At 42.9% G+C, this 24,709-nt stretch overlaps 1 protein-coding gene and 1 non-coding gene across 2 annotated transcripts; both read right to left on the bottom strand.

Annotated features, from left to right (window-relative positions):
* Positions 1-5,773: 5,773 nt before the first annotated feature.
* On the bottom strand, positions 5,774-17,946 carry LOC109896510 (splicing factor 1). The gene is made up of 12 exons (XM_020490767.2): positions 17,556-17,946; positions 16,998-17,129; positions 14,854-14,929; positions 12,332-12,484; positions 11,782-11,871; positions 10,635-10,818; positions 10,191-10,306; positions 9,980-10,087; positions 9,433-9,616; positions 8,948-9,209; positions 7,162-7,320; positions 5,774-7,084 (listed from the first exon to the last, which is right to left on the bottom strand). Exons 1-12 carry the CDS (start codon positions 17,809-17,811, stop codon positions 6,753-6,755), a joined length of 2,052 nt encoding a protein of 683 aa, XP_020346356.2. The 5' UTR covers positions 17,812-17,946; the 3' UTR covers positions 5,774-6,752.
* Positions 9,686-9,817, bottom strand: LOC116375339 (small nucleolar RNA SNORA17). Its single transcript, XR_004211091.1, has one exon. It is a non-coding gene; the product is annotated as a small nucleolar RNA SNORA17 (small nucleolar RNA).
* Positions 17,947-24,709: the final 6,763 nt, after the last annotated feature.

Genomic DNA, 24,709 nt, shown 5'->3' on the forward strand with positions numbered 1-24,709 from the left:
CTACATTGTAGAATAATAGTGAAGACATCAACACTATGAAATAACACATATGGAACCACGTAGTGACCAAAAATGTGTTAAACAAATCAAAATATATTTTAGAATCTTCAAAGTAGCCACCTGTCACGCCCTGACCATAGTTTGCTTTGTATGTTTATATATTTTGTTTGGTCAGGGTGTGATCTGAGTGGGCATTCCATGTTGTATGTCTAGTTTGTCTGTTTCTGTGTTTGGCCTGATATGGTTCTCAATCAGAGGCAGGTGTTAGTCATTGTCTCTGATTGGGAACCATATATAGATAGCCTTTTTTGTCATTGTGGGTGATTGTCTATGTGTAGTGTTTGTGTCAGCACTACTGTTTATTAGTGTCACGGTTGTCATTTTGTTGTTTAGTAGTGTTCAGTTTTTTCAATTAAAATGACGAACACTTACCATGCTGCGTATTGGTCCTCCGATCCTTCTCGCTTCTCCTCTTCAGATGAAGACAGCCGTGACACCACCCTTTGCCTTGATGACAGCTTTCCACACTCTTGGCATTCTCTCAACCAACTTCATGAAGTAGTCAACTGGAATGCATTTCAATTAACAGGTGTGACTTGTTAAAAGTTAGTATGTGGAATTTCTTTAATGCGTTTGGGAATTGTTGTGTTATGACAAGGTAAGGGTGGTATACAGAAGATAGTCCTATCTGGTAAAAGACCAAGTCCATATTATGGCAAGAACAGCTCAAATAAGCAAAGAGAAATGACAGTCCATCATTACTTTAAGACATAAAGGTCAGTCAATCAGGAACATTTCTAGAACTTTGAAAGTTTCTTCAAGTGCAGTCGCAAAAACTATCAAGCTCTAACATGAAACTGGCTCTCATGAAGACCGCCACAGGAAAGGAAGACCCAGAGTTACCTCTGCTGCAGAGGATAAGTTCATTAGAGTTGAACCTCAGATTACAGCCCAAATAAATGCTTCCCAGAGTTCAAGTAACAGACACATCTCAACATCAACTGTTCAGAGGAGACTGCATGAATCAGGCCTTCGTGGTCGAATTGCTGCAAAGAAACCACTACTAAAGGACACAAATAAGAAGGGACTTGCTTGGGTCAAGAAACACGAGCAATGGACATTAGACCAGTGGAAATCTGCCCTTTGATCTGATGAATCCAAATGAGATTTTTGGTTCCAACCGCGTTGTCTTTGTGAGACACATAGATGAACGGATGATCTCCGCATGTGTGGTTTCCACCGTGAAGCATGGAGGAAGACGTCTGATGGTGTGGGGTGCTGTGCTGGTGACACTGTATGATTTATTTAGAATTAACGGCACACTTGACCAGCATGGGTACCACAGCATTCTGCAGCGATACATCATCCCATCTGGTTTGCTCATAGTGGAACTATCATTTATTTTTCAACAGGACAATGACCCAACACACCTCCAGGCTGTGTAAGGATTATTTGACCAAGAAGGAGAGTGATGAAGTGCCGTATCAGATGACCTGGCCTCCACAATCACCGACCTCAATCCAATTGAGATGGTTTGGGATGAGTTAGACTGCAGAGTGAAGGAAAAGCAGCCAACAAGTGCTCAACATTGTTGGAAAAGCATTCCAGGTGAAGCTGGTTGAGAGAATGCCAAGAGTGTGCAACACTGTAATCAAGGCAAAGGGGGGCAACTTTGAATAATCTAAAATACAATATATAGTTTGAGTTGTTTAAGACTTTTTTGGTTACATGATTCCATACAGTGAGGGGAAAAAGTATTTGATCCCCTGCTGATTTTGTACGTTTGCCCACCGACAAAGAAATGATCAGTCTATAATTTTAATGGTAGGTTTATTTGAACAGTGAGAGACAGATTAACAACAAATCAGAAAAACTCATGTAAAAAATGTTATAAATTGATTGGCATTTTAATGAGGGTAAGAAGTATTTGTTCCCTCTGCAAAACATGACTTAGTACCTGGTGGCAAAACCCTTGTTGGCAATCACAGAGGTCAGACGCTTTTTGTAGTTGGCCCCCAGGTTTGCACACATCTCAGGAGGGATTTTGTCCCACTCCTCTTTGCAGATCTTCTCCAAGTCATTAAGGTTTCGAGGCTGACGTTTGGCAACTTGAACCTTCAGCTCCCTCCACAGATTTTCTATGGGATTAAGGTCTGGAGACTGGCTAGGCCTCTCCAGGACCATAATGTGCTTCTTCTTGAGCCACTCCTTTGTTGCTGTGGCTGTGTGTTTTGGGTCATTGTCATGCTGGAATACCCATCCATAACCCATTTTCAATGCCCTGGCTGAGGGAAGGAGGTTCTCTCCCAAGATTTGACGGTACATGGCCCCGTCCATCGTCCCTTTGATGCTGTGAAGTTGTCCTGTCCCCTTAGCAGAAAAACACCCCCAAAGCATAATGTTTCCACCTCCATGTTTGACGGTGTTCTTGGGGTCATAGGCAGCATTCCTCCTCCTCCAAACACGGCGAGTTGAGTTGATGCCAAAGAGCTCCATTTTGGTATCATCTGACCACAACACTTTCACCCAGTTGTCCTCAGAATCATTCAGATATTCAATGGCAAACTTCAGACGGGCATGTATATGTGCTTTCTTGAGCAGGGGGACCTTGCGGGCACTGCATGATTTCAGTCCTTCACGGCGTAGTGTGTTACCAATTGTTTTCTTGGTGACTATGGTCCCAGCTGCCTTGAGATCATTGACAAGATCCTCCCGTGTAGTTCTGGGCTGATTCCTCACCGTTCTCATGATCATTGCAACTCCACGAGGTGAGATCTTGCATGGAGCCCCAGGCCGAGGGAGATTGACAGTTCTTTTGTGTTTCTTCCATTTGCGAATAATCGCACCAACTGTTGTCACCTTCTCACCAAGCTGCTTGGCGATGGTTTTGTAGCCCATTCCAGCCTTGTGTAGGTCTACATTCTTGTCCCTGACATCCTTGGAGAGCTCTTTGGTCTTGGCCATGGTGGAGAGTTTGGAATCTGATTGATTGCTTCTGTGGACAGGTGTCTTTTATACAGGTAACAAATTGAGATTAGGAGCACTCCTTTAAGAGTGTGCTCCTAATCTCAGCTCGTTAACTGTATAAAAGACACCTGGCAGCCAGAAATCTTTCTGATTGAGATGGGGTCAAATACTTATTTCCCTCATTAACATTTTTTTTTTTTAATTCTGTTTCTCACTGTTCAAATAAACCTACCATTAAAATTATAGACTGATAATTTCTTTGTCAGTGGGCAAATGTACAAAATCAGCAGGGGATCAAATACTTTTATCCCTCACTGTTATTTTATAGTTTTGATGTCTTCACTATAAAATACTAAAAATAAAGAAAAACCCTTGAATGAGTAGGTGTGTCCAAACTTTGGACTTGTAATGTACTTAAATATCAAAAGTAAATGTAATTGCTAAAATATAGCTAAGTGTTAAAAGTAAAAGTTTTTTAAAAAGTGTGTGAATTGGACCATTTTCCTGTCCGCCTAAGCATTCAAAATGTAACGAGGACTTTTGGGTGTCAGGGAAAATGTATGGAGTAAAAAGTACATCATTTTGTTTAGGAATGTTATGGAAGTTGTCAAAAAGTTCAATAGTAAAGTACAGATACCCCCCCCAAAAAGACTTAAATAGTACTTAAGTACTTTATACCACTGGATTTAGCCTATACTGTACAAATGAATGTGATATTTGATGCTCTCTCACTAATTGATTGTACAGTGTCTGATATCGGGGTTGGAGACGTGTTCATTTCGACATTAGAAATATATTTCTTATTAACACTGCCATGCTGATCTGAGCCTTGCTTTTGGAACACCACATCCCAGAAACCCTAGACCCACTCCAATTTGCATACCGCCCAAACAGATCCACAGATGATGCAATCTCTATTGCACTCCACACTGCCCTTTCCCACCTGGACAAAAGGAACACTTATGTGAGAATGCTATTCATTGACTACAGCTCAGCATTCAACACCATAGTACCCTCAAAGCTTATCACTAAGCTAAGGATCCTGGGACTAAACACCTCCCACTACAACTGGATCCTGGACTTCCCTACGGGCCGCACCCAGGTGGTGAGGGTAGGTAGCAACACATCTGCCACGCTGATCCTCAACACTGGAGCTCCCCAGGGGTGCGTGCTCAGCCCCCTCCTGTACTCCCTGTTCACCCACGACTGCATGGCCAGGCACGACTCCAACACCATCATTAAGTTTACAGACTACACAACAGTAGTAGGCCTGATCACCACCAACGACGAGACAGCCTATAGGGAGGTCGTCAAAGACCTGGCCGGGTGGTGCCAGAATAACAACCTATCCCTCAACGTAACCAAGACTAAGGAGATGATTGTGGACTACATGTAAAGGAGGACAGAGTACGTCCCCATTCTCATCGACGGAGCTGTAGTGGAGCAGGTTGAGAGCTTCAAGTTCCTTGGTGTCCACATCACCAACAAACTAGAATGGTCCAAACACACCAAGACAGTCGTGAAGAGGGCACAACAAATCCTATTCCCCCTCGGAAAATAAAAAGATTTGGCATGGGTTCTGAGATCCCCAAAAGGTTCTACAGCTGCACCATCGAGAGCATCCTGACTGGTAGGCAACTGCTTGGCCTCCGACCGCAAGGCACTAGGTAGCGAGTACGGCCCAGTACATCACTGGGGCCAAGCTGCCCGTTTTTCCACTTTCTTTTTTTCCAGTCTTTTTACTGTTTTTATTTCCTTACTTACCTATTGTTCACCTAATATTTTTTGTACTATTGGTTAGAGCCTTTAAGTAAGCATTTCAGTGTAAGGTCTACACCTGTTGTATTCAGGGCACGTGACAAACTTTGGTTTGATTAGATTAGAGTCCAACTTTCGGCTGTTGCAGATGCACCTCCCCGACTTCAGTTGGTTGCTTTCGCCTTACCACAGCCGAAAGTCTGTGATAGAGCCTAGGAGACAAAACAGTAAAACAAAACTTATTGGATGCAGGAGTGCAGATAGTGTAGTACACAGAAAACAGCCTCATACCAAAGATTTTTTATAACTAAACCAAGACAAACCACAGCCTGTCGTTTCCAATGGGAATAAATTAGCCATAGCGGACAGAACAAGGAGGGGAGCAGAGCCCAGCACGAGCAAGCGAGATCTAATTGAAGCATTCTAGTATTATCTGCATATTTTCATTTTGGAATGCCTACTCTGAAGTGCGTGTGCAGTTACTCAATTCGCCTTCACACTCCTAAACAACACAATTTCAAACTTTTTTTGTTCATAAGATTCTAGTTTTGGGAACAGAACAGTATTGAGATCAAATGTTTCAATTAAAAATATTATAGAATATCTGCCAAAATGCATCTCGCTCCATCTTCTCCCACTGCCCGCCAATGGGCTTCCTCTCACTAGCATATTTGGTAGTGAGTGGAAACACCAAGGAGATGCTTTGCATTAACATCCAGTGAAATATATGGATCTTTGTCCCATCTGTGCCTATACCACTGGGCTTTTATCTAAAGTGAGGCTTGAGCCAGCAAGCCTTCTGTCTAGACTACAGGTCAAAACAATTGTCTGTGGAAGCTGTATTCAAGTGTCAGAGGAAAGACAGTTTACAAGGCCGAGAAAAGCAAATCAGACTGCAAAATTAGTTAAAGATGAGTTTAATAAACAATCAAGCAACACTGCAAGGACTATTAATTCAGGCTAGACCCAACACAAGGCTGACAAACTATTTCCAAAAATAGAGTAAAAATTACAATTGTATAATGTCATCTAACAGTTTATTTTTTTCCTCATGAACTCAAGTAACTAAAGGGAACTGAAATAGGGTTGTGATTTTGCTGAAGCGATACAAGCATGGAGGGCAAAGGTTGGTAACAGAACAAGTAAGCATCCAATCAGACTTCCTTAGAATTTAAGTTGCTCAGAGCATCTCTTAAGCCAATCAGCTGTAGGATGCAAAATCCTATTCCCTGCTGCATCCACATAGACCTAAATTAATTGTCTTGGGAAAAATCTCACTAGAAACTGCTGAAATGCACAGGTTGTTTTCTTTAAAAAAAAAAATACAAATAATAAACAGTACTACAAAGACCCGTTTTTCAGACAAAATAATCAAGAGGGAGATGCGACGTCCAAGAAATTTGAGCAATTACACTTCACATCGGGTTCAATTAGGAAAACAGCAGAAAAATATTCAGCTCAGTGAAACCAATAGCAAGTGAATGGAACATGACGGTGAATGAAGGCCGAAGCCATTGGACTACCATGCCTACAAAATTGGCTGGATAATCTGAACAGTAAAATGTCCTGTAGATGATGACAAAATGACGACTAAGCTTGAGTTCAACTTTAATAGATCACTCCATAACCAATGTATCCAAGGTAAATATCCATCAAACAGCTTATTAGCCTGTTATAACTCAGAAAAACACACTAGTTATACTTTTAGGTAGAACTAAGGAATGAGAATAGGACATTCATAGTCCAGTCGGCAAACCAAAGCATATACATGTCTGAGGTGGGTTATTTGGTATGCAAAGTGAGTCATAAACCAATCATGGAGGGAGTAAACCCTGGAAAAAAAATATCCCCAAAAAACACAAAAAAACAAAACAAATCGACAGAACGTATAGAGTGATCAAACACACCAACTTTAACAGAAACATTAAGTTAAGCAAATGTACAAATTCAACCACACCACCTCCCTCTTGTTGAGGAGCTTCTCTGCATGCTAAGCAGGACTGTGTTTAAGAAGGTTCAGTGGGTGTTTAATTTTGGGGGGGTGGCGGTGGAGGCGCAGGGGGCATACCGAAGGGGGGCATGCCTGGCACCCCCATCCCCATCATGGTGACAAAGTTGGAGGGATCCATGGGCGGAGGGGGAGGTGGAGGGGCATACATCATGCCGGCCGAGCCGGGGGGTGGGGGAGGAGGGGGAGGTGGGGCGCCGGGGGGGAGAGGGGGCTGGACTCCGGGCGGAGGGGGGACCATGGAGGGGTTGCCCATGGGGGGAGGGGGCTGGGCAGCCGAGGCAGCGGACTGTTGGGGCTGCTGCCAGGGGGGCAGGTTGCCAGTGCCAGGACTGGACGTTGTGGTCGTATCTGGGGAGGAAATAACTTTAGTTAGTGGGAGACACTAGAAATAACACGCTGCACTGATTCAATGCGAGTGTTCTTACTCTGTTGCCATGGCAGTGGTGCACTAGTGGCCATGCTGCTGGTGGGAGGGGGCGGAGGGGCCTGCTGTTGCCATGGAGGCAGGGGACCCGAGGGTGGAGGGGGAGGCTGGTTGTTTGGGGGTGGTGGTGGTGGTGGCATCATGGGTGGAGGCAACAGACCTGAACACAAATAAGAGAAAATATAAACACTTTACACTCGCGGGAATGGGCCTAAATGGAAATGTTCCTTACAGAAGAGATAAACAGAATATACACAGTAGCAATCTAAAAAGGGAACAGTTTTAATTATTAGACCAAAGACGGACAACATCTCATCCGACACAAGACTGAATCCAAACACACTTGATTTGTGTGTGCGCATTTTCCATTCACTGTACTTTCCCCCCACATTTGTTGATAAAGAAATCTGAAAATACTCTGGATACATTCAGTAACGTAAGAAAATTCCTGGAAAATGTGGGGAAGCTGCTACATGACAAAGGAATTACAAGGGTTTGAGTAAAAGGTCTAATTGGGGGCCTCCTGAGTGGTGCAGCGATCTAAGGTACTGCAGCATAGTGAGAGGCATTATTACAGACCCGGGTTCATTCCCGGGCTGTGCCACAACCGGCCGTGGCCATCAGTTTCATAGGACACCGCACAATTGGCCCAGCGTCATCCAGGTTAGGAGAGGGTTTGGCCAGGGGGCTTTACTTGGTTCATCGCTCTCTAGCGTGACGGGTGCCTGCAGGCTGACCTTGGTCGTCAGTTGAACAATGTTTGTAAAAATCCAACCTCTCCAAAGTGTACACAGTTCCTGTCATTTCAATGCACTTATGACTCAAATAAGTCTTCAATACGTTTAAAAAGTAATAATAATAATAATAATAGTAGTCAAGGTGCTGGTTTGAGCTCTGCTAGCTGTGCCGTTGAGGAACAACATGAAGCACATTGGGGTTCACACAATTACAGTTGTTTTCGCGATTTAAAAAAGTCCATTATAAATCTGGGTCTGGTGGACATCATGTGAAGGCCTGTTCTATTGCCAACATCACTAGTTAAGTTCTAAAATAGGATCTTAGTGTTAGGCTTTCACAATGCAATTCAGGGAAACAGATTTGGTGATCATTGACAGGAGCCATGAGTGTGTCGCAGTGAGTTCTCTTCACAATAGACTAACTGGCTCATTCTGTTCAGAGCAACCCAGGGTATGACCACGTCATCTTTTAACCACACATCAAGCAAAGTGATCAAACACATTGACACCGAATATGACAAATTTTATGATATGGAAATGTGAAGAACACAAGTGGATTCACGGGTGTTTGTCTTTCTTGTATGACATCAAAGCGGTATTTATTATAATCTTCTTAGTCTAATCTTCCAAAATACAGTCGCCATATTTTACAGCCTTTTCCCCACACAACAAAAAAACACCCAAAAGTTGCCCAATTAGCAGGAGGGATTGTTGTGCGCCATTCTCAAGTTTAGAACGGCTGTCAGCCAAAATCCCATAAAGCGCTGTGAAGCAGAGACCCTGAGGTCTGACGCCGTGTATAGCATGTTACTATACAGCTATTGCGTTCCAATTGAGGTGTTTATCAGTGCCCAAATCTGCCCTTCTCCACCCAGGTACGAGTGTAAAGGGCTACAGGACACAATTGCGGTGTTATAACTGATTCGACTGCGAAGACCAAACAGACGGCTTCATGTGGACATGACACCACAAAGACAGTTTACAAAAAGGGAAAACAAAACGGAGACAGGCAAAAACAACAAAGATATCTCTTATCAGTGTCTCTCTTACCCATATGGTGTCCGTGTCCCTGGCCCATGGGGGGCGGTGGGGGCTGCATCCACGGGGGTGGCATACCGTTGTTGGGGGGCATGGGGTGTCCTCCCATGTTGGACATGGGGGGTGGGAAGTTGTGGTGGCCTCCGTGACCTCCATGACCACCGTGTTGGTTGCCATGACCACCGTGTTGGTTGCCATGACCACCGTGTCCTCCGTGCATGCTGTGGAAGTTCCTGTTCTCAGACTGGCCAGAGTTCATCCAGGGAGGACGGCTCTGCAGCACAAACATACAGTCAGAAAAGAGGCACTTTTTGGGATTCCATGACTTGCACGGTTTATCATGTAGTCTAAGCTCGTCTATTGATGAAACTGAACTCCACGAAGGAACCAACGAAGTCTCCATGAATCTCTGGCATGGAACAAAAGGCCTATTTTGATGTGTAGATTTTTGAAGACAATTGAAGCTCAGGTCGTGTTAGTCACTACATTCAACTCACCGGCGGTGGCTGGTTGTTGCTGCCTCTGTTGTGGCCGCTGTTCTGATTGTTGGAGTGTCCCCCACCAGAGGAGGGTACAGGGGCCTCGCCCAGCTCCGCCATGAGGGACAGGTATTCCTTGTCCATACGGGCCTTGTCCTGGGCAGACTGGGGGGGCTCACCGGCCCTGGGCGCAGCAAAGGAGCTGGAGAGAGAGGTCCTTTTAATGCATGGTACGTTTTTAGAAATTGTTATAGAAATTTTCTTTAGTGTTTATGTCGGAGCTATGATCACTCCAAGTACCCACTGTTCCAGGTCCTCGGCATGGACCTAGCCCCTTCATTCTACGCCCCTCACAACACAGGCTCAACACTTCCAGTCGGACTGTAACGCCTCAAGGGGCAGGTTCCTGCATAATCTCTAGTACTAGATTGGGCTAGCCAAAAAACCTATTTTGTGTACCTTATAAGAATAATCTAATTTCAAAGTAATTCCATGTGTGCAAGCAAAAATACTTATTTCTGAGCAGGAATAATTTATGTAACAGAGTACGTAGCTGGTAAATTACCTGGTGAACTTGCAGTCTGAGGAGATGTGGCCTGCACCGCCACACTTGGTACAAAGGGTGGTGTTGGTGACACTGCGGGGTTCAGTGCTCTGCCACGGACGTAGGATCCTGTGGGGGAAACAGATGGGTGAAGCAGTGAGCACAGTTATCCAGGCACCTGGGATTATCCAACATCCATAGAATGGCTGATATCAGAACTTTTCAGGCTCACCTGTTGTCGTCCTCTCTCAGGGTTCCGTTGAGTCTGGCCAGCTCTCTCAGCTGCATCTTCCTCAAGTCGTTCTGGTCCTCAGGGGTCTCGATGCCCTGCTTCAGGATGGTGCGGATCTACGGGACACACCATAGTGGACAACCCTTAAATGTATGCAAATGAACATAGAAATGCATAGCACTAGCTAGTTATAGTATTATACGAGTGGACAGTGACAAGAGGTAAGCCAGCAGACCAGCGTTTCCCAAATGCTGGACCTTGGGACCCCAAGGGGTGCAAGTTTTGTTTTTTGTCCTAACTCTACACAAATGATTCAAATATTGATGATTGGGTGATTCTTTGAATCTGCTGTGTAGTGCTGGGGCAAAACCCAAAACGTGCACCCCTTAGGGTCCCAAGGACCGAGTTCGGGAACGCCAGGAGTAGATGTTATGAAGGGCTAACCTGTTCCACAGCCTTCTTGACGTTCTCCATGGTGTTGGCGGTGACCAGGGCGTGCAGCGGCTCGTCCTCCCCTGGCAGCATTTGGCCATCCTTACGGCCCACCTTGCCCTCCTTTACCGAGCCCTTACCACGGATCATGATCTTGGCACAGCACTCCTTCTCTATGTTCTTCAGGGTGTTGCCACTGCAAGGACACAAGTAATATCCTCAGCATGTATGTGAGATGTAGTAAGGAATCAGCACCACCTACTGAGCTACCACCAAAGACTGTTGCCTCTGCTTCCGCACGGCAGGCGGTACCGGTGCATCAAGTTTGACACCAACAGGCTCCTGAACAGCTTCTATCTCCATGCCAAAAGGCTAACTAAACATCTAACTAAATGGCTCCACAGACTAGCTGGGTTGACCTTTTGTATTTTATTCTTATTTTAGCACCGTCTCTATGCACACACACAGGCACCCTACACGCTATGCACTGATACTCCAACACACATACAAACACGCACTCCATTTGCGCACACACAATCATATACACTGCTGCTACTCTTTTTACTATATATCCTGATGCCTAGTCACCTTACCCCTAGACATATCTACCTCTATCGATTCAGTATCCCCCTGAACATTGTAAATATGGTACGGACCCTGTGTACAGTAGGCTTACTTTGTGTATATATCGTGTGTTTATTTTCTACCTTGTTATTGATTACTGCATTGTTGGGGTCTAAGGCATTTCACTGTACTTGTGCCATTGAAACTTCTAGGCAAAACCCCAGACATTGTAACCCAATGTGCCAATAGACCCACAACAGGAATATTATATAGAACCATTTTTTATGGGTTGGGGGGGATTGATACAGTTACATATTGGGATATTAATTTGAGGATATATCATATCGTTTTCATAATACCGCAATATTATTGTTGCGCTAGTTGGCTGTACCTTCATAACTTGTTCCCCATATCCCTTTTAAAATACAGAGCCAATTTGGTGTTAGCACTTCTATTTCTATGACTGATCAAAACTCGTTCTCATGGCTCTCTTGACATATGTTGAACAATATGTTTGGAACATCAAATTGCAAGAACATCATATTGTGAGGTCCCCGGCAAACTCCCACCCCTATGGTAAAGGCCTGTAACTCACCGTGGTCCAATCAGCAGGCCAACAAAGTTGATCTCTGGGTACTCGTCCTGTGGAATCATCACCTTGTCGTTGACTCTGGTAGCTGGGGGCCTGTGGGGGGATATTCATGTTTAGTATAGTGAAGGATACAACCCAGTCTCTACACATTCAAGCCAAAGGGAAGAGTTTCTCATTTCATATGCATATACTGTATCCTAGTCAAGCCACTCCAATATTGCTCATCCTAATACTTAAATATTTGGGTGTATTGTTAGATACTACCAATGTTGGAGCTAGGAGGACAAGCACTTCGGAACACCCACAACAACATCTGCTAAATAAAATTTGAAGCATGGCTGTTCTCAGAAGTCATTAAAACCAGCAGAGACATAGCAATAGTTCTGAAACTCAGACCAACCATGAAGTGTCATTTAAACAGGGAATAAACAAGAAAGAACATTCTGGGGGAGTGGGAAGAAACTAGACTATAAACAGCTGTTGCTGTAGTAACAGCTAATGGGGATCCAAATAAACATGACTATGTTAGTAGATAGGGGAATAGGGCACATACTTGTAGTCAGCGGGGGGCTTGAACTCAGGGTTGAGTGCCACCATATCGGTGATGAGGGAATGACGCTCCTCCTCGATCTTCTTGCGTGTGCGGTACTCCCTGGTGTTCAGCCTCTTGCCCTCGCTGTTATAGATGGGCTCTGGAGACGGGGATCTGGGGGAGGGGGAGAGAGTACAGACAGGCAAGCATTAATATCTCCAACTGGAGGGAGAACTAAGACCATTGACAATCATACACAAGTTTCCCTATGTCTAAGCCTTGAATAACATTGTTACCAAGAAAGCTCTTTTTAAAGGTACACTTGATAATGTCATGTCTCCGTGCCACTTCTCAGTGAAGGGGAGGCAAGAGAAACAATGGTTACGGTAAGCAGTTGGTCACACTGGGAAAAAACAAAGTCATCTCTCATAGGAATGGCTATGTGATAGCTATTTGGCTTTACTTCCTGCATTCACAAAGGGACATTTGTTGCTATAATGCTGTAGCGTTTGACTGGCCAAATGGTTTCTGGGATTTTATTTACATCTGAAAAATGGGGACATATCACCTTGCGATAAGTAATAAAGACTATTCCGAAAGGCCAACCACCACTTCAACAACTAAATCTATCTAGACAAAATGGACAGAATTAATCCTGCATACAGGATGTAATGTGAAAGGGGTGGGCAATAAAAAATGTAAACGTTTTTAAAAAAAGCGTTGCATTCCTAAAGGAACCGCTGGCTTTGGGAGTAAGACTGCCATAATGGATGCCGAGGTGGAGAGGGTGTTAAAGCCAGGTCCATACCTTCCCCTTGGATGGAACACCTGAAAACCTGTTTCGCTGCGTTAAAGAGGCTCTGTGCTTGAAAAAGGTTAAGGTGACAAGGGGTAATTTGGGGTTAGAGAAAATGAATTATGATTAGACGTTAACCCTTTTCATTGTGCACTCTCCCACAAATGAGGTCTGGTCGATGAACAACTCAGGAGGAAATGTATAGGAAAGGTTTCTTTTTATACATCTTGAAATTTCCACTGCGGACAACCTGAAACACCCCCGTTATTTGTTGGGAGTGGAGGAGTGACGTTATTAGCGTCCTGGGATGAGCTTTTTGCTGTCGCTGTGGAAACGTCTGATTAAGATAATGAAACTATGTCAAGTACAGACAACAGGGACTGTGGCCAACAAAGAGAGATCAATCTCACACTCATAAAAACAACATGACATTTCCTGCTGGAATAATAGATGCTTATGCAAACTAAAGTGTCAGAGCCGGTCTGTGTCATTCCGGAATAGTCAGGATCGGAGGAGTTCTCCTCCAGAGCCCTAGAGTTCCACCTGGAATACTGTGGAACCCCCCCATGGGTGGAAGATCCAGAAGCCTCATTATGGAAAACCCATTAATGACCATGGAAAAACACCCAACGGTTAAAAGTTAATTTGTCAGGATTCAGGTGGAGTCTGACAATGGTTGGACCACTTGAATTGACGAGACGAGTCAAGACCAGAGAAACACATCAGGATGTTTTTTTTGTCATGTCAAGCACTGGCAGAAGCAGGTTATCCTAAAGAAACCCATTACTGAAAACTATACTTGACCTAGTTGTTCAAATTGCAAACAGTATATCATAACTATTTAAGATGCTAGATTCCCCATACCTTACAGCTACCTGACTAGTCAAGGAGACTGAAATATGCATTCTGGCCATCACTAAAATATACAAATATTATCAACCATAAGCTGCTAAATTAACAATAAGATTAACTTAGATTCATAAGTATTGACCCAAACCTGCAGTGTTGAAGAAAAATGTCTCCATCAATAATCAAAATGGCACACACACAGTCAAGTCAACATCTGAGTTGACAGAATGGATAAATCAGGATGCATACACAATAAAAATAATACACTGCACATCATTAACATAGATGTTACAGCTAATGCAGTGGGATATATATTATATAGATATTCAGAATAAGGGTAATTGTTTTTTGACTTATGATTAGTAATAATACCATCTGTCAGGAGACAATGATGCCATTTAAGAAAATCATTGAGGAATATAAGAACAATATAAACTTATGAGGCTAATTTAGATAGGTATAAAGCTGGAAATGCTTGAAGAACACCAAGTTAACCGGAAAGGTGCCCATGGTAACTTCACACCTTATCTTAACTAAAGAGCCCAAAGGTTTCTATCATTCATCACTTTTTCAAAATGGTTGGATGTCACACTGAAATGTAATACTGTATTCAGAGTCAAATCTTTAGTCTTCAGACGCCCTGGAAGTTATAACTATAAGAGCCTAGAAGTAGGACATCCCTGTGTACTTACTACTGAAGAAAATATAAACTGAGAAAATTACGCTACTATGTCACAATATGCCTCTACCACTAGTGAATGGATACTAAATCTACTACACTTCAAGACCTAAAGCATCTTCTGAAAATTATGTATAATTTTCCAAAGACCAACATTTGGCGTCAAAAGAACAAGGTAGAGAAAATGTTACTGTTCGTGGGTTTAAAACTTTTCCCGACCTGTCCTCAGGGTTAACAGGGATTCCCAGGTCTCCTGTACGCAGTTTACGAGTCAGGTCTTCAATCTGCAGTTGGACTGGAAGAATTCAGGTTAGGAAAGAAAAACAAGAAGGATGGAGAGAAATGCAGTTACCACCATAACATTAATCTGGAAACAGTGCTTTCTAAATTAGAGCACCGTCTCATTTGTTTAGAGGCAAAAAAAAAACACGATTACAATGAATGATTAAACATTTACATTAAAACACAAGGGGAATAAAGTATACTTCTGAATTCCAGCAAATATTCTACAACAGTAAAACCCTTCCTCATTTCCAGGGGAAATGGATGTACCGAAATGGCCATGCAAAACTCTATAGAGCCAATTCATTGAACGGAAAGTGAGCAGTCATCAGGAAACAAGCCCCAGGATGTGTTTTACATATGCATGGATGTTATGTACATATGCAAAATTTGGCATCCCATTAATGAAGGAAGGGTTTATATGTACAGCAACATTTCAGAGGGTCATTAGAGCAGGGTTCCATGCCTACCGGCATAAAATAACCACATTCCAAACCCTATTATAGGCATATAGATTCATTTCAATTTGTAATATTATTATCATAATAATAATAATAATAATGTGACCTTTGTTATACGATCATAGTTAATTGTGGCTTTAGTAGAATAGGGAAACTCAATCCAAAAGTCGTCCTAACACAATATAACATTAATAAAGTTCAATGAGCCAATAGAGAGTCACTGTCTGCACACCAGTGGCTCTACAGCCAAGGAGCTATTGGTTATGTAAAATAGGAAGGAACAAAAATAAATCACTCATCACATGCACATTTCTGTATAGGAGTTACGAACAAATGTAAACCAGTCCTCCCCAACCTCCAAAAACTCCCACCCCTTCCTGACAAGATTCAAATGAGATGAACATAGCCGCTGTGAAATGATATTTCACTGCTATTTCATCTTACACGCTTCCAACAAATCCTTTAGAACTTCTTGTGTGGTTATTGTGGTGAATGAACAAAGGAAAAATAAAAAGTAAGAACAGAAGGCAGGCACAAATGAATGTTTACATACCAAGGAAGACCAACCATTAACAATGACTCAAAATCAATAACCCATTCTGTTACTGACATGTAGACAGACTCAACTGAAATCTGACTTCCACTTTATCCAAACCCCTCCAAATGACACACATACAATACAGGTTGGAGAGGTTGGATCAGGGGGCGCCAATGGAGAAGTTGTTGTGAGGGGTTAAGTGCCTTGCGCAAGGGCACAACGGCAGGCAAAGGCATCTACGATTAAATACCAGCTGCACCAAGGCCGGTTTGGTGGTGTTACACTACTGTTGGAAGGCATTTAGAGTGAAGATGACCGTTTCTTAAACTAACTGGGTCTTAAAACATCCAAATTAGTGCCTATTCTAAAGGATGCACAGGAAATTAGTATTTTGCACTTTAAGTAGCATTGCTCATACACTAAACTCACATGTATGACATTAAGGAAAATTTTAGCATGTCACAAGGACAACATTGGTCGACCCCTTCATGCCAAGGGACAGCGACACCTTTCTTTTTTGCTAATGGATGTCCAGTGGTATGCAAACCTTGATGCCACAAAAAAAAAAAAATGCTATAGGAGAACCACATTACTGTAACTCCTTAGGATAAAGGCCTTCTTTTATACACCCCACATCCACAAGTTAGTATAGTCAGTTGTTTAAAAATACTGAATTTCGTTAGGTAGAGCAATACGATTCCACACTATAAGCTTGAGTTGCAAAGCTTGGGCTGCAAAGTTGTGTCTATGTACTGGAAAAAGACTGTACTTGAATCACCTTCAACGCAAATCAACCCTTTCGTGGTTATGCACTAGTCAGGACATTGCTCTCCCAAAGTGGGGTGAGTGACTCTAAACGGACTGTTTCAATATGCTCTAACTGATGAAATTGAGCAAACATGTCATGAACTATACATAACATTTCAATACTCAGAAAGTGAGGGGGAAAAAACACTAGGCAACTGGATCTCACAGGGACATGTAAAGAACCAGGCAGTTAATCCTGTAAATCTAAACACTAACTTGTAAATTCATGTACAGTACAGTTCTGTTATATAGTAGTGGACAAGTTAGCAAGTTACCTATATAGGCCTTCTCCTGATCCCGAGTCAGTCCAGGCGGGATGACGGTGGGCATACCAGGAATGACTGTCTTCTGGTCGGGTGTTTCACTATTCCAGCGGCTCCTTTTCCTGGCTTTTTTCTGACCGAAGTCTGACAGATGAGAAAGAGGGTATTCTCAACGTGGGTCTTATACATGTTGACTGATAATGTACAATTTACGATTTCCTAAACAGACACCTAAGTGACGTTAGTTAAAAAGACGATGTCCTAATAACTACCGTGCATTGTTAAATGACCAGTTAACGTTGAACCAGTTACAACAAATATTGTGTTTAACGTTAATTACGTCGTTGGCTAGAATCCTGTTCACTTCACTTGGCACATATTACTAATGTACTAAGTGTATTTCGCATTGCAATGATTAGTTAGATACATTTCAGCATATGAAACATCGATAATGTTGGCTAGCTAATATGGGGTGTTAGCAAGCTACTTTAGCTGCTCAACCCACAACACAGTCCAACACTGTGAAGGACTTTCTCCACGCTGTTTCGCTCGCTAGCTAGCCTAGCTTACCTGACTGGGGCTGCATTCCGGCACCTTGGGGTGGTTGTGGTGGGGTGGGAAAAGCAGCCACCGCAGTAAACACCGGGTGAGCTTGCGGGAAAGACACGTTGGGAATTGGTGGCTGAAAATTCGGTATCGAAGGAAAGGCCACAGGAGGCCCGGGTGGAGGCATTAACCCCGCACCAGGCCCAGCATCAAAACCTCGTTTAGCGCCGATACTCGGGTGCAGCTTCCCTAGAGGGGTTGCATTCGCTCCCGTAGCCATTTCCAAAGGTGCTCTGTTGTATCAAATTAAAGTAGGTTACCAACGCTTGTAAATAGATAAACAAATATTACATTGAACGACATCCACAACCTTCTCCACTCGAGCTGGGAAACATAAAATGGCGCACAGCGAAATATCGCAAAGGAGGATACCGAGAACCTGTACAGCGAAACTCTACTATTGGTATAGACCAGTGCCCGCCTAAACGTTCCCACGTTTCATTGGTTATAACGAATAGGGTCAGTCTGCCATTCCTTAACTTCCTCGAAAAACGATTGGACGTTCACCATGACAATCATTGGGCCACACTCTTTGATTGGGTCTTGAATGTTGACGTCTGCCTACCGTTACAATTTTTTGCTGCTTGATCGACCATAACTGTTGAGAGCTGAAAAAATAAACAATGACCAAAGAATGTAATTTATTTGTATTTTTATATGCAGTTCTAAACATTTTTGCAATGACAGTGACTGAAAATGTTTTATAGCATAATTTCACACAATTCTACGCATTTTGACATGGCTAATGCTGTGTTCTTATGCTCAAACATACAATCAATGGGAGTCTGATGTTCTAGCTTTTATTTTGATGATTGTAAATTCTCAAAGATTATAGGCTATATATATGCAAAGTACCAGTCAGAAGTTTGGACACAGCTTTTTATTTTTTTATTTTGGACACAGCTACTTATTCAAAGGTTTTTCTTTATTTAAACTATTTTCTAGAATGTAGAATAATAGTTAAGAAATCAAAGCTATGAAATAACACATATGGAATCATGTGGTCACCAAACAAGTGTAAAATCAATTATATTTTATATTTGAGATTCTTCAAAGTAGCCACCCTTTGCCTTGATGACAGCTTTGCACACTCTTGGCATTCTCTCAACCAGCTTCATGTGGAATGCTGTTCCAACAGTTTTGAAGGAGTTCCCACATATGTTGAGAACGTGTTGGCTGCTTTTCCTTCACTCTGAGGTCCAACTCATCCCAAACCATCTCAATTGGGTTGAGGTTGGGTGATTGTGGAGGCCAGGTCACCTGATGCCGCACTCCATCACACTCCTTCTTGGTCAAATAGCCCTTACACAGCCTGGAGGTATGTTTTGGGTCATTGTCCTGTTGAAAAACAAATGATAGTCCCACTATGGGCAAACAAAATGGGATGGCATATCGCTGCAGAATGCTGTGGTAGCCATGCTGGTTCAGTATGCCTTGAATTCTAAATAAATCACAGACACTGTCACCAGCAAAGAACCCTCACACCTCCTCCATGATTCACGGTGGGAACCATACATAAAGAGATCCTCTGTTCACCTACTCTGCGTCTCACAAAGACACAGCAACATTTGGACTCATCAGACCAAAGGACAGATTTCAACAGGTCAAATGTCCATTCCTTGTGTTTCTTGGCCCAAGCAAGTCTCTTCTTCTTATTGGTGTCCTTTAGCAGTGGTTTCTTTGCAGCAATTTCACCATGAAGGCCTGATTCACGCAGTCTCCTCTGAACAGTTGATTTTGAGATGTGGCTGTTACTTGAACTCTGTGAAGCATTTATTTGGGCTGCAATATGAGGTGCAGTTAACTCTAATGAACATATCGTCTGCAGCAGAGGTAACTCTGGGTCTTACATTCCTGTGGCGGTCCTCATGAGAGCTAGTTTCATGTGAGTGCTTGATAGTTATTGCGACTGTACTTGAAGAAACATTAAAAGTTCTAGAAATGTTCCTGATTGACTGACCTTCATGTCTTAAAGTAATGATGGACTGAAGTTTCTCTTTGCCTATTTGAGCTCAGTATATACAGTTGAAGTCAGAAGTTTACATACACTTAGGTTGGAGTCATTAAAACTAGTTTTTCAACCACTTCACAATTTTCTTGTCAATAAACTAGTTTTGTCAAGTCGGTTAGGACATCTACTTTGTGCATGACACAAGTAATTTTCCCAACAATTGATTACAGACAGATTACTTCACTTATAGGCTACCTGAAACGTTTGACCCAAGTTAAATACTTTCTTTCAAAGATAATTTATAAAACTCCAAATAACTTCACATATCTTCATTGTAAAGGGTTTAAACACTGTTTCCCATGCTTGTTCAATGAACCATAAACAATTAATGAACATGCACTTGTGGACAGCTTACAGACGGTAGGCAATTAAGGTCACAGTTATGAAAACTATGGACACTATAAAGAGGCCTTTCTACTGACTCTGAAAAACACCAAAAGAAAGATGCCCAGGGTCCCTGCTCATCTGCGTGAACGTGCCTTAGGCATGCTGCAAGGAGGCATGCGGACTGCAAATGTGGACGGGGCAATACATTTCAATGTCCGTACTGTGAGATGCCTAAGACAGCGCTACATGGAGATAGGATGGACAGCTGATCGTCCTCGCAGTGGCAGACCAGGCGTAACAACACCTGCACAGGATCGGTACATCCGAACATCACACCTGCGGGACAGGTACAGGATGTCAATCAACAACTGCCTGAGTTACACCAGGAACACACAATCCATCCATCAGTGCTCAGAATGTCCGCAATAGGCTGAGAGAGGATTGACTGAGGGCTTGTAGGCCTGTTGTAAGGCAGGTCCTCACGAGACATCACCGGCAACAACGTCACCTATGGGAACAAACCCACCATCGCTGGACCAGACAGGACTGGCAAAAAGTGCTCTTCACTGACACGTTGCGGTTTTGTCTCACCAGGCATGATGGTCGGATTCGTGTTTATCGTCGAATGGAATAAGCGTTACACCGAGGCCTGTACTCTGGACCGGGACCGATTTGGAGGTGGAGGGTTCGTCATGGTCTGTGGTGGTGTGTTACATCATCATCGGACTGAGCTTGTTGTCATCGCAGGCAATCTCAGTGCTGTGCGTTACAGGGAAGACATCCTCCTCCCTCATGTGGTACCCTTCCTGCAGGCTCATCCTGACATGACCCTCCAGCATGACAATGCCACCAGCCATACTGCTCGTTCTGTGCGTGACTTCCTGCAAGACAGGAATGTCAGTGTTCTGACATGGCCAGGGAAGGGCCCGGATCTCAATCCCATTGAGCACGTCTGGAAACTGTTGGATCAGAGGATGAGGACTAGGGCCATTCCCTCCAGAAATTTCCGGGAACTTGCAGGTGCCTTGGTGGAAGAATGTGGTAACATCTCACAGCAAGAATTGGCAAATCTGCAGCAGTACATGACATGCACTGCAGTTCTTAATGCAGCTGGTGGCCACACCAGATACTGACTGTTACTTTTGATTTTTGACCCCCCTTTATTCAGGGACACATTATTCGATTTCTGTTAGTCACATGTCTGTGGAACTTGTTCAGCTTATGTCTCAGTTGTTGAATCTTATGTTCATACAAATATTAACGCAGTCGACAGTGAGGACATTTATATTTTTGCTGAGTTTGTGCCTTTTCAAATCATGTCCAATCAATTGAATTTACCACAGGTGGACTCCAATAAAGTTGTAGAAACATCTCAAGGATGATCAATGGAAACAGGAAGCACATGAGCTCAATTTTGAGTCTCATAGCAAAGGGTCTTAATACTTATGTCAATAAGGTATGTTATTAATACATTTGCAAGAATTGCTTTGTCATAATGTGTAGATTGCTGAGGGAATTGTTTTATTTAATCAATTTTAGAATAAGGCAGTAACGTAACAAAATGTGGAAAAAGTCAAAGGGTCTGAATACTTTCCGAAGGCAATGTATAGGTCCATCATCTGTTCTACCTACTTTCTATTTAATTTTATTCATTTAAGTTTACACTGAACACGTTATTCCATCCTGAAAATGTTAAACTAAAAGGTAATCACATGGACCCCTGCCGTGACCCACAAGTGGGTCCCAACCCACAGTTTGGGAACCACTGGACTAACCTTTTTCCAAGGGTTCATGCACTTCACTTGTCACTTTGGATTGATACATTCAAATTAAAAAAGGCTTTGGAAAAAACTTCACATCTACAAAAAAAATGTAGGATTAAAATGATCACCACTGTACTGCAAATACTAAATCAATATATTGCAAAATCAAGTTCAAGTTGGTGTGTATTCTTTTCTTGATTTTATATGTATTCATCAAATCATCAAACCCATGTGTATACTTAACCAAATGTTATGTAATAACACAATTTACCCATGAGGCACTGAAGGAACCTTTTCAGAAACCAACTTGTGGATTATAAACTGGGTGGTTCGAGCACTGAATGCCGATTGGATGATAGCCGTGGTATATCAGACCGTATACCACGGCTATGACAAAACATTTATTTTACTGCTCTAATTATGTACAGTGCCTTGCGAAAGTATTCGGCCCCCTTGAACTTTGCGACCTTTTGCCACATTTCAGGCTCCAAACATAAAGATATAAAACTGTATTTTTTTGTGAAGAATCAACAAGTGGGACACAATCATGAAGTGGAACGACATTTATTGGATATTTCAAACTTTTTTAACAAATCAAAAACTGAAAAATTGGGCGTGCAAAATTATTCATAATAGCAATAAGACGTGTTGCTGTGCGTTTTGTTGCCAACCTTACTTTGCGGTTTTTACTTTTTAATTACCGTTTATATTTAAAAATTTTCCTTCAATCAACTTTTTCACTCCGGACGCTTTATCTGGACGTGGTTCGTCAGGACCTCCAACAGCCGAAGCTAAGTAGTAACATTAACATGATGCCTTCGAATTGCAGTCGCTGTACTCATAATATACAGGAGAACGATCGCCTTACGACGAGGATAGCTGTGCTGCAAGCCCAGCTTCAGATGCAATCATTAGGCAAGGGTAATTTCAGTGTAGGAAAGGATGAAACAGCGTCTGTGCCACCAGTAAGTAGATAGTAACATTAGTATAGATCCCCCTCGCACGGTCCCCGCAGCCAGACAACTTTCTCATGGCTTCTGGAGGGAAATGCTGTAGGAATGCTCAACCGGTGTTGCTCATTCAGCCGACAGAAACTTCCACCTGGTTTTCCCCATTAAGCAGCGAGTTGGAGTCTGAGGCCGAGCCTTCTCGTCTCTACTCCTCCCGATACGGGGTCTGAGACGCCGAAGCTTCCCACCATTAGCTCTGACAAATTGAAAACCCTAGTCATTGGCGACTCCATTACCCGCAGTATTAGACTTAAAACGAATTATCCAGCGATCAAACTGTTTACCAGGGGGCAGGGCTACCGACGTTAAGGCTAATCTGAAGATGGTGCTGGCTAAAGCTAAAACTGGCGAGTGTAGAGAGTATAGAGATATTGATATCCACGTCGGTACCAAGGATGTTAGGATGAAACAGTCAGAGGTCACCAAGCGCAACATAGCTTTCAGCATATAAACAGCTCGAAAGATGTGTCGGCATCGAGAAATTGTCTCTGGCCCCCTCCCAGTTAGGGGGAGTGATGAGCTCGACAGCAGAGTCTCACAACTCAATAATTGGTTGAAAACTGTTTTCTGACACACCCAAAATATAGAATTTGTAGATAATTGGCCCTCTTTCTGGGACTCACCCACAAACAGGACCAAGCCTGGCCTGTTGAGGAGTGACAGACTCCATCCTAGCTGGAGGGGTGCTCTCATCTTCTACCAATATAGACAGGGCCCTATCTCCTCTAGCTCCACAATGAAATGGGGTGCAGGCCAGGCAGTAGGCTGTTAGCCAGCCTGCCAGCTTCGTGGAGTCTGCCACTAGCAATCAGTGTAGTCAGCTCAGCTTTCCCCATTGAGACCGAGTCTGTGCCTCGACCTAGGTTGGGCAAAACTAAACATGGTGGTGGTCACCTTAGACATCTCAATAGGATAAAGACCTCCTCCATTCCTGCCATTATTGAAAGAAATCGTGATACCTCACATCTCAAAATAGGGCTACTTAATGTTAGATCCCTTACTTCAAAGGCAGTTATAGTCAATGAACAAATCACTGATCATAATCTTGATGTGATTGGCCTGAATGAAACATGGCTTAAGCCTGATGAATTTACTGTGTTAAATGAGGCCTCACCTCCTGGTTACACTAGTGGCCATATCCCCCGTGCATCCCGCAAAGGCGGAGGTGTTGCTAACATTTACGATAGCAAATTTCATTTTTTTTATAGCTACTGTTTACAGGCCTCCTGGGCCGTATACAGCGTTCCTCATTGAGTTCCCTGAATCCCTATCGGACCTTGTAGTCATAGCAGATAATATTCAAATTTTTGGTGACTTTAATATTCACATGGAAAATTCCACAGAACCACTCCAAAAGGCTTTCGGAGCCATCATCGACTCAGTGGGTTTTGTAAAACATGTCTCTGGACCTACTAACTGTCACAGTCATACTCTGGACCTAGTTTTGTCCCATGGAATAAATGTTGTGGAATTTAACGTTTTTCCTCATAATCCTGGACTATTGGACCACCACTTTATTACGTTTGCAATTGCAACAAATAATCTGCTGACCCCAACCAAGGAGCATCAAAAGTCGTGCTATTTTTATTTGATTTTTTATTTATTTCACCTTTATTTAACCAGGTAGGCTAGTTGAGAACACCTTTATTTAACCAGGTAGGCTAGTTGAGAACACCTTTATTTAACCAGGTAGGCTAGTTGAGAACACCTTTATTTAACCAGGTAGGCTAGTTGAGAACACCTTTATTTAACCAGGTAGGCTAGTTGAGAACACCTTTATTTAACCAGGTAGGCTAGTTGAGAACACCTTTATTTAACCAGGTAGGCTAGTTGAGAACACCTTTATTTAACCAGGTAGGCTAGTTGAGAACACCTTTATTTAACCAGGTAGGCTAGTTGAGAACAAGTTCTCATTTGCAACTGCGACCTGGCCAAGATAAAGCATAGCAGTGTGAGCAGACAACAAAGAGTTACACATGGAGTAAACAATTAACAAGTCAATAACAC

Source organism: Oncorhynchus kisutch, linkage group LG9 (assembly GCF_002021735.2).
Source record: "Oncorhynchus kisutch isolate 150728-3 linkage group LG9, Okis_V2, whole genome shotgun sequence".
NCBI lineage: Eukaryota > Metazoa > Chordata > Actinopteri > Salmoniformes > Salmonidae > Oncorhynchus > Oncorhynchus kisutch.

Coding starts and splice junctions, on each gene's coding strand:
- LOC109896510 (XM_020490767.2), bottom strand. CDS start 17,811: ATGGCTACGGGAGCGAATGCAACCCCTCTAGGGAAGCTGCACCCGAGT. Junction 17,130..17,555: donor CGGAATGCAGCCCCAGTCAG/GTAAGCTAGGCT, acceptor CTCATCTGTCAG/ACTTCGGTCAGAAAAAAGCC. Junction 10,088..10,190: donor CTGAGAGAGGACGACAACAG/GTGAGCCTGAAA, acceptor TTTCCCCCACAG/GATCCTACGTCCGTGGCAGA.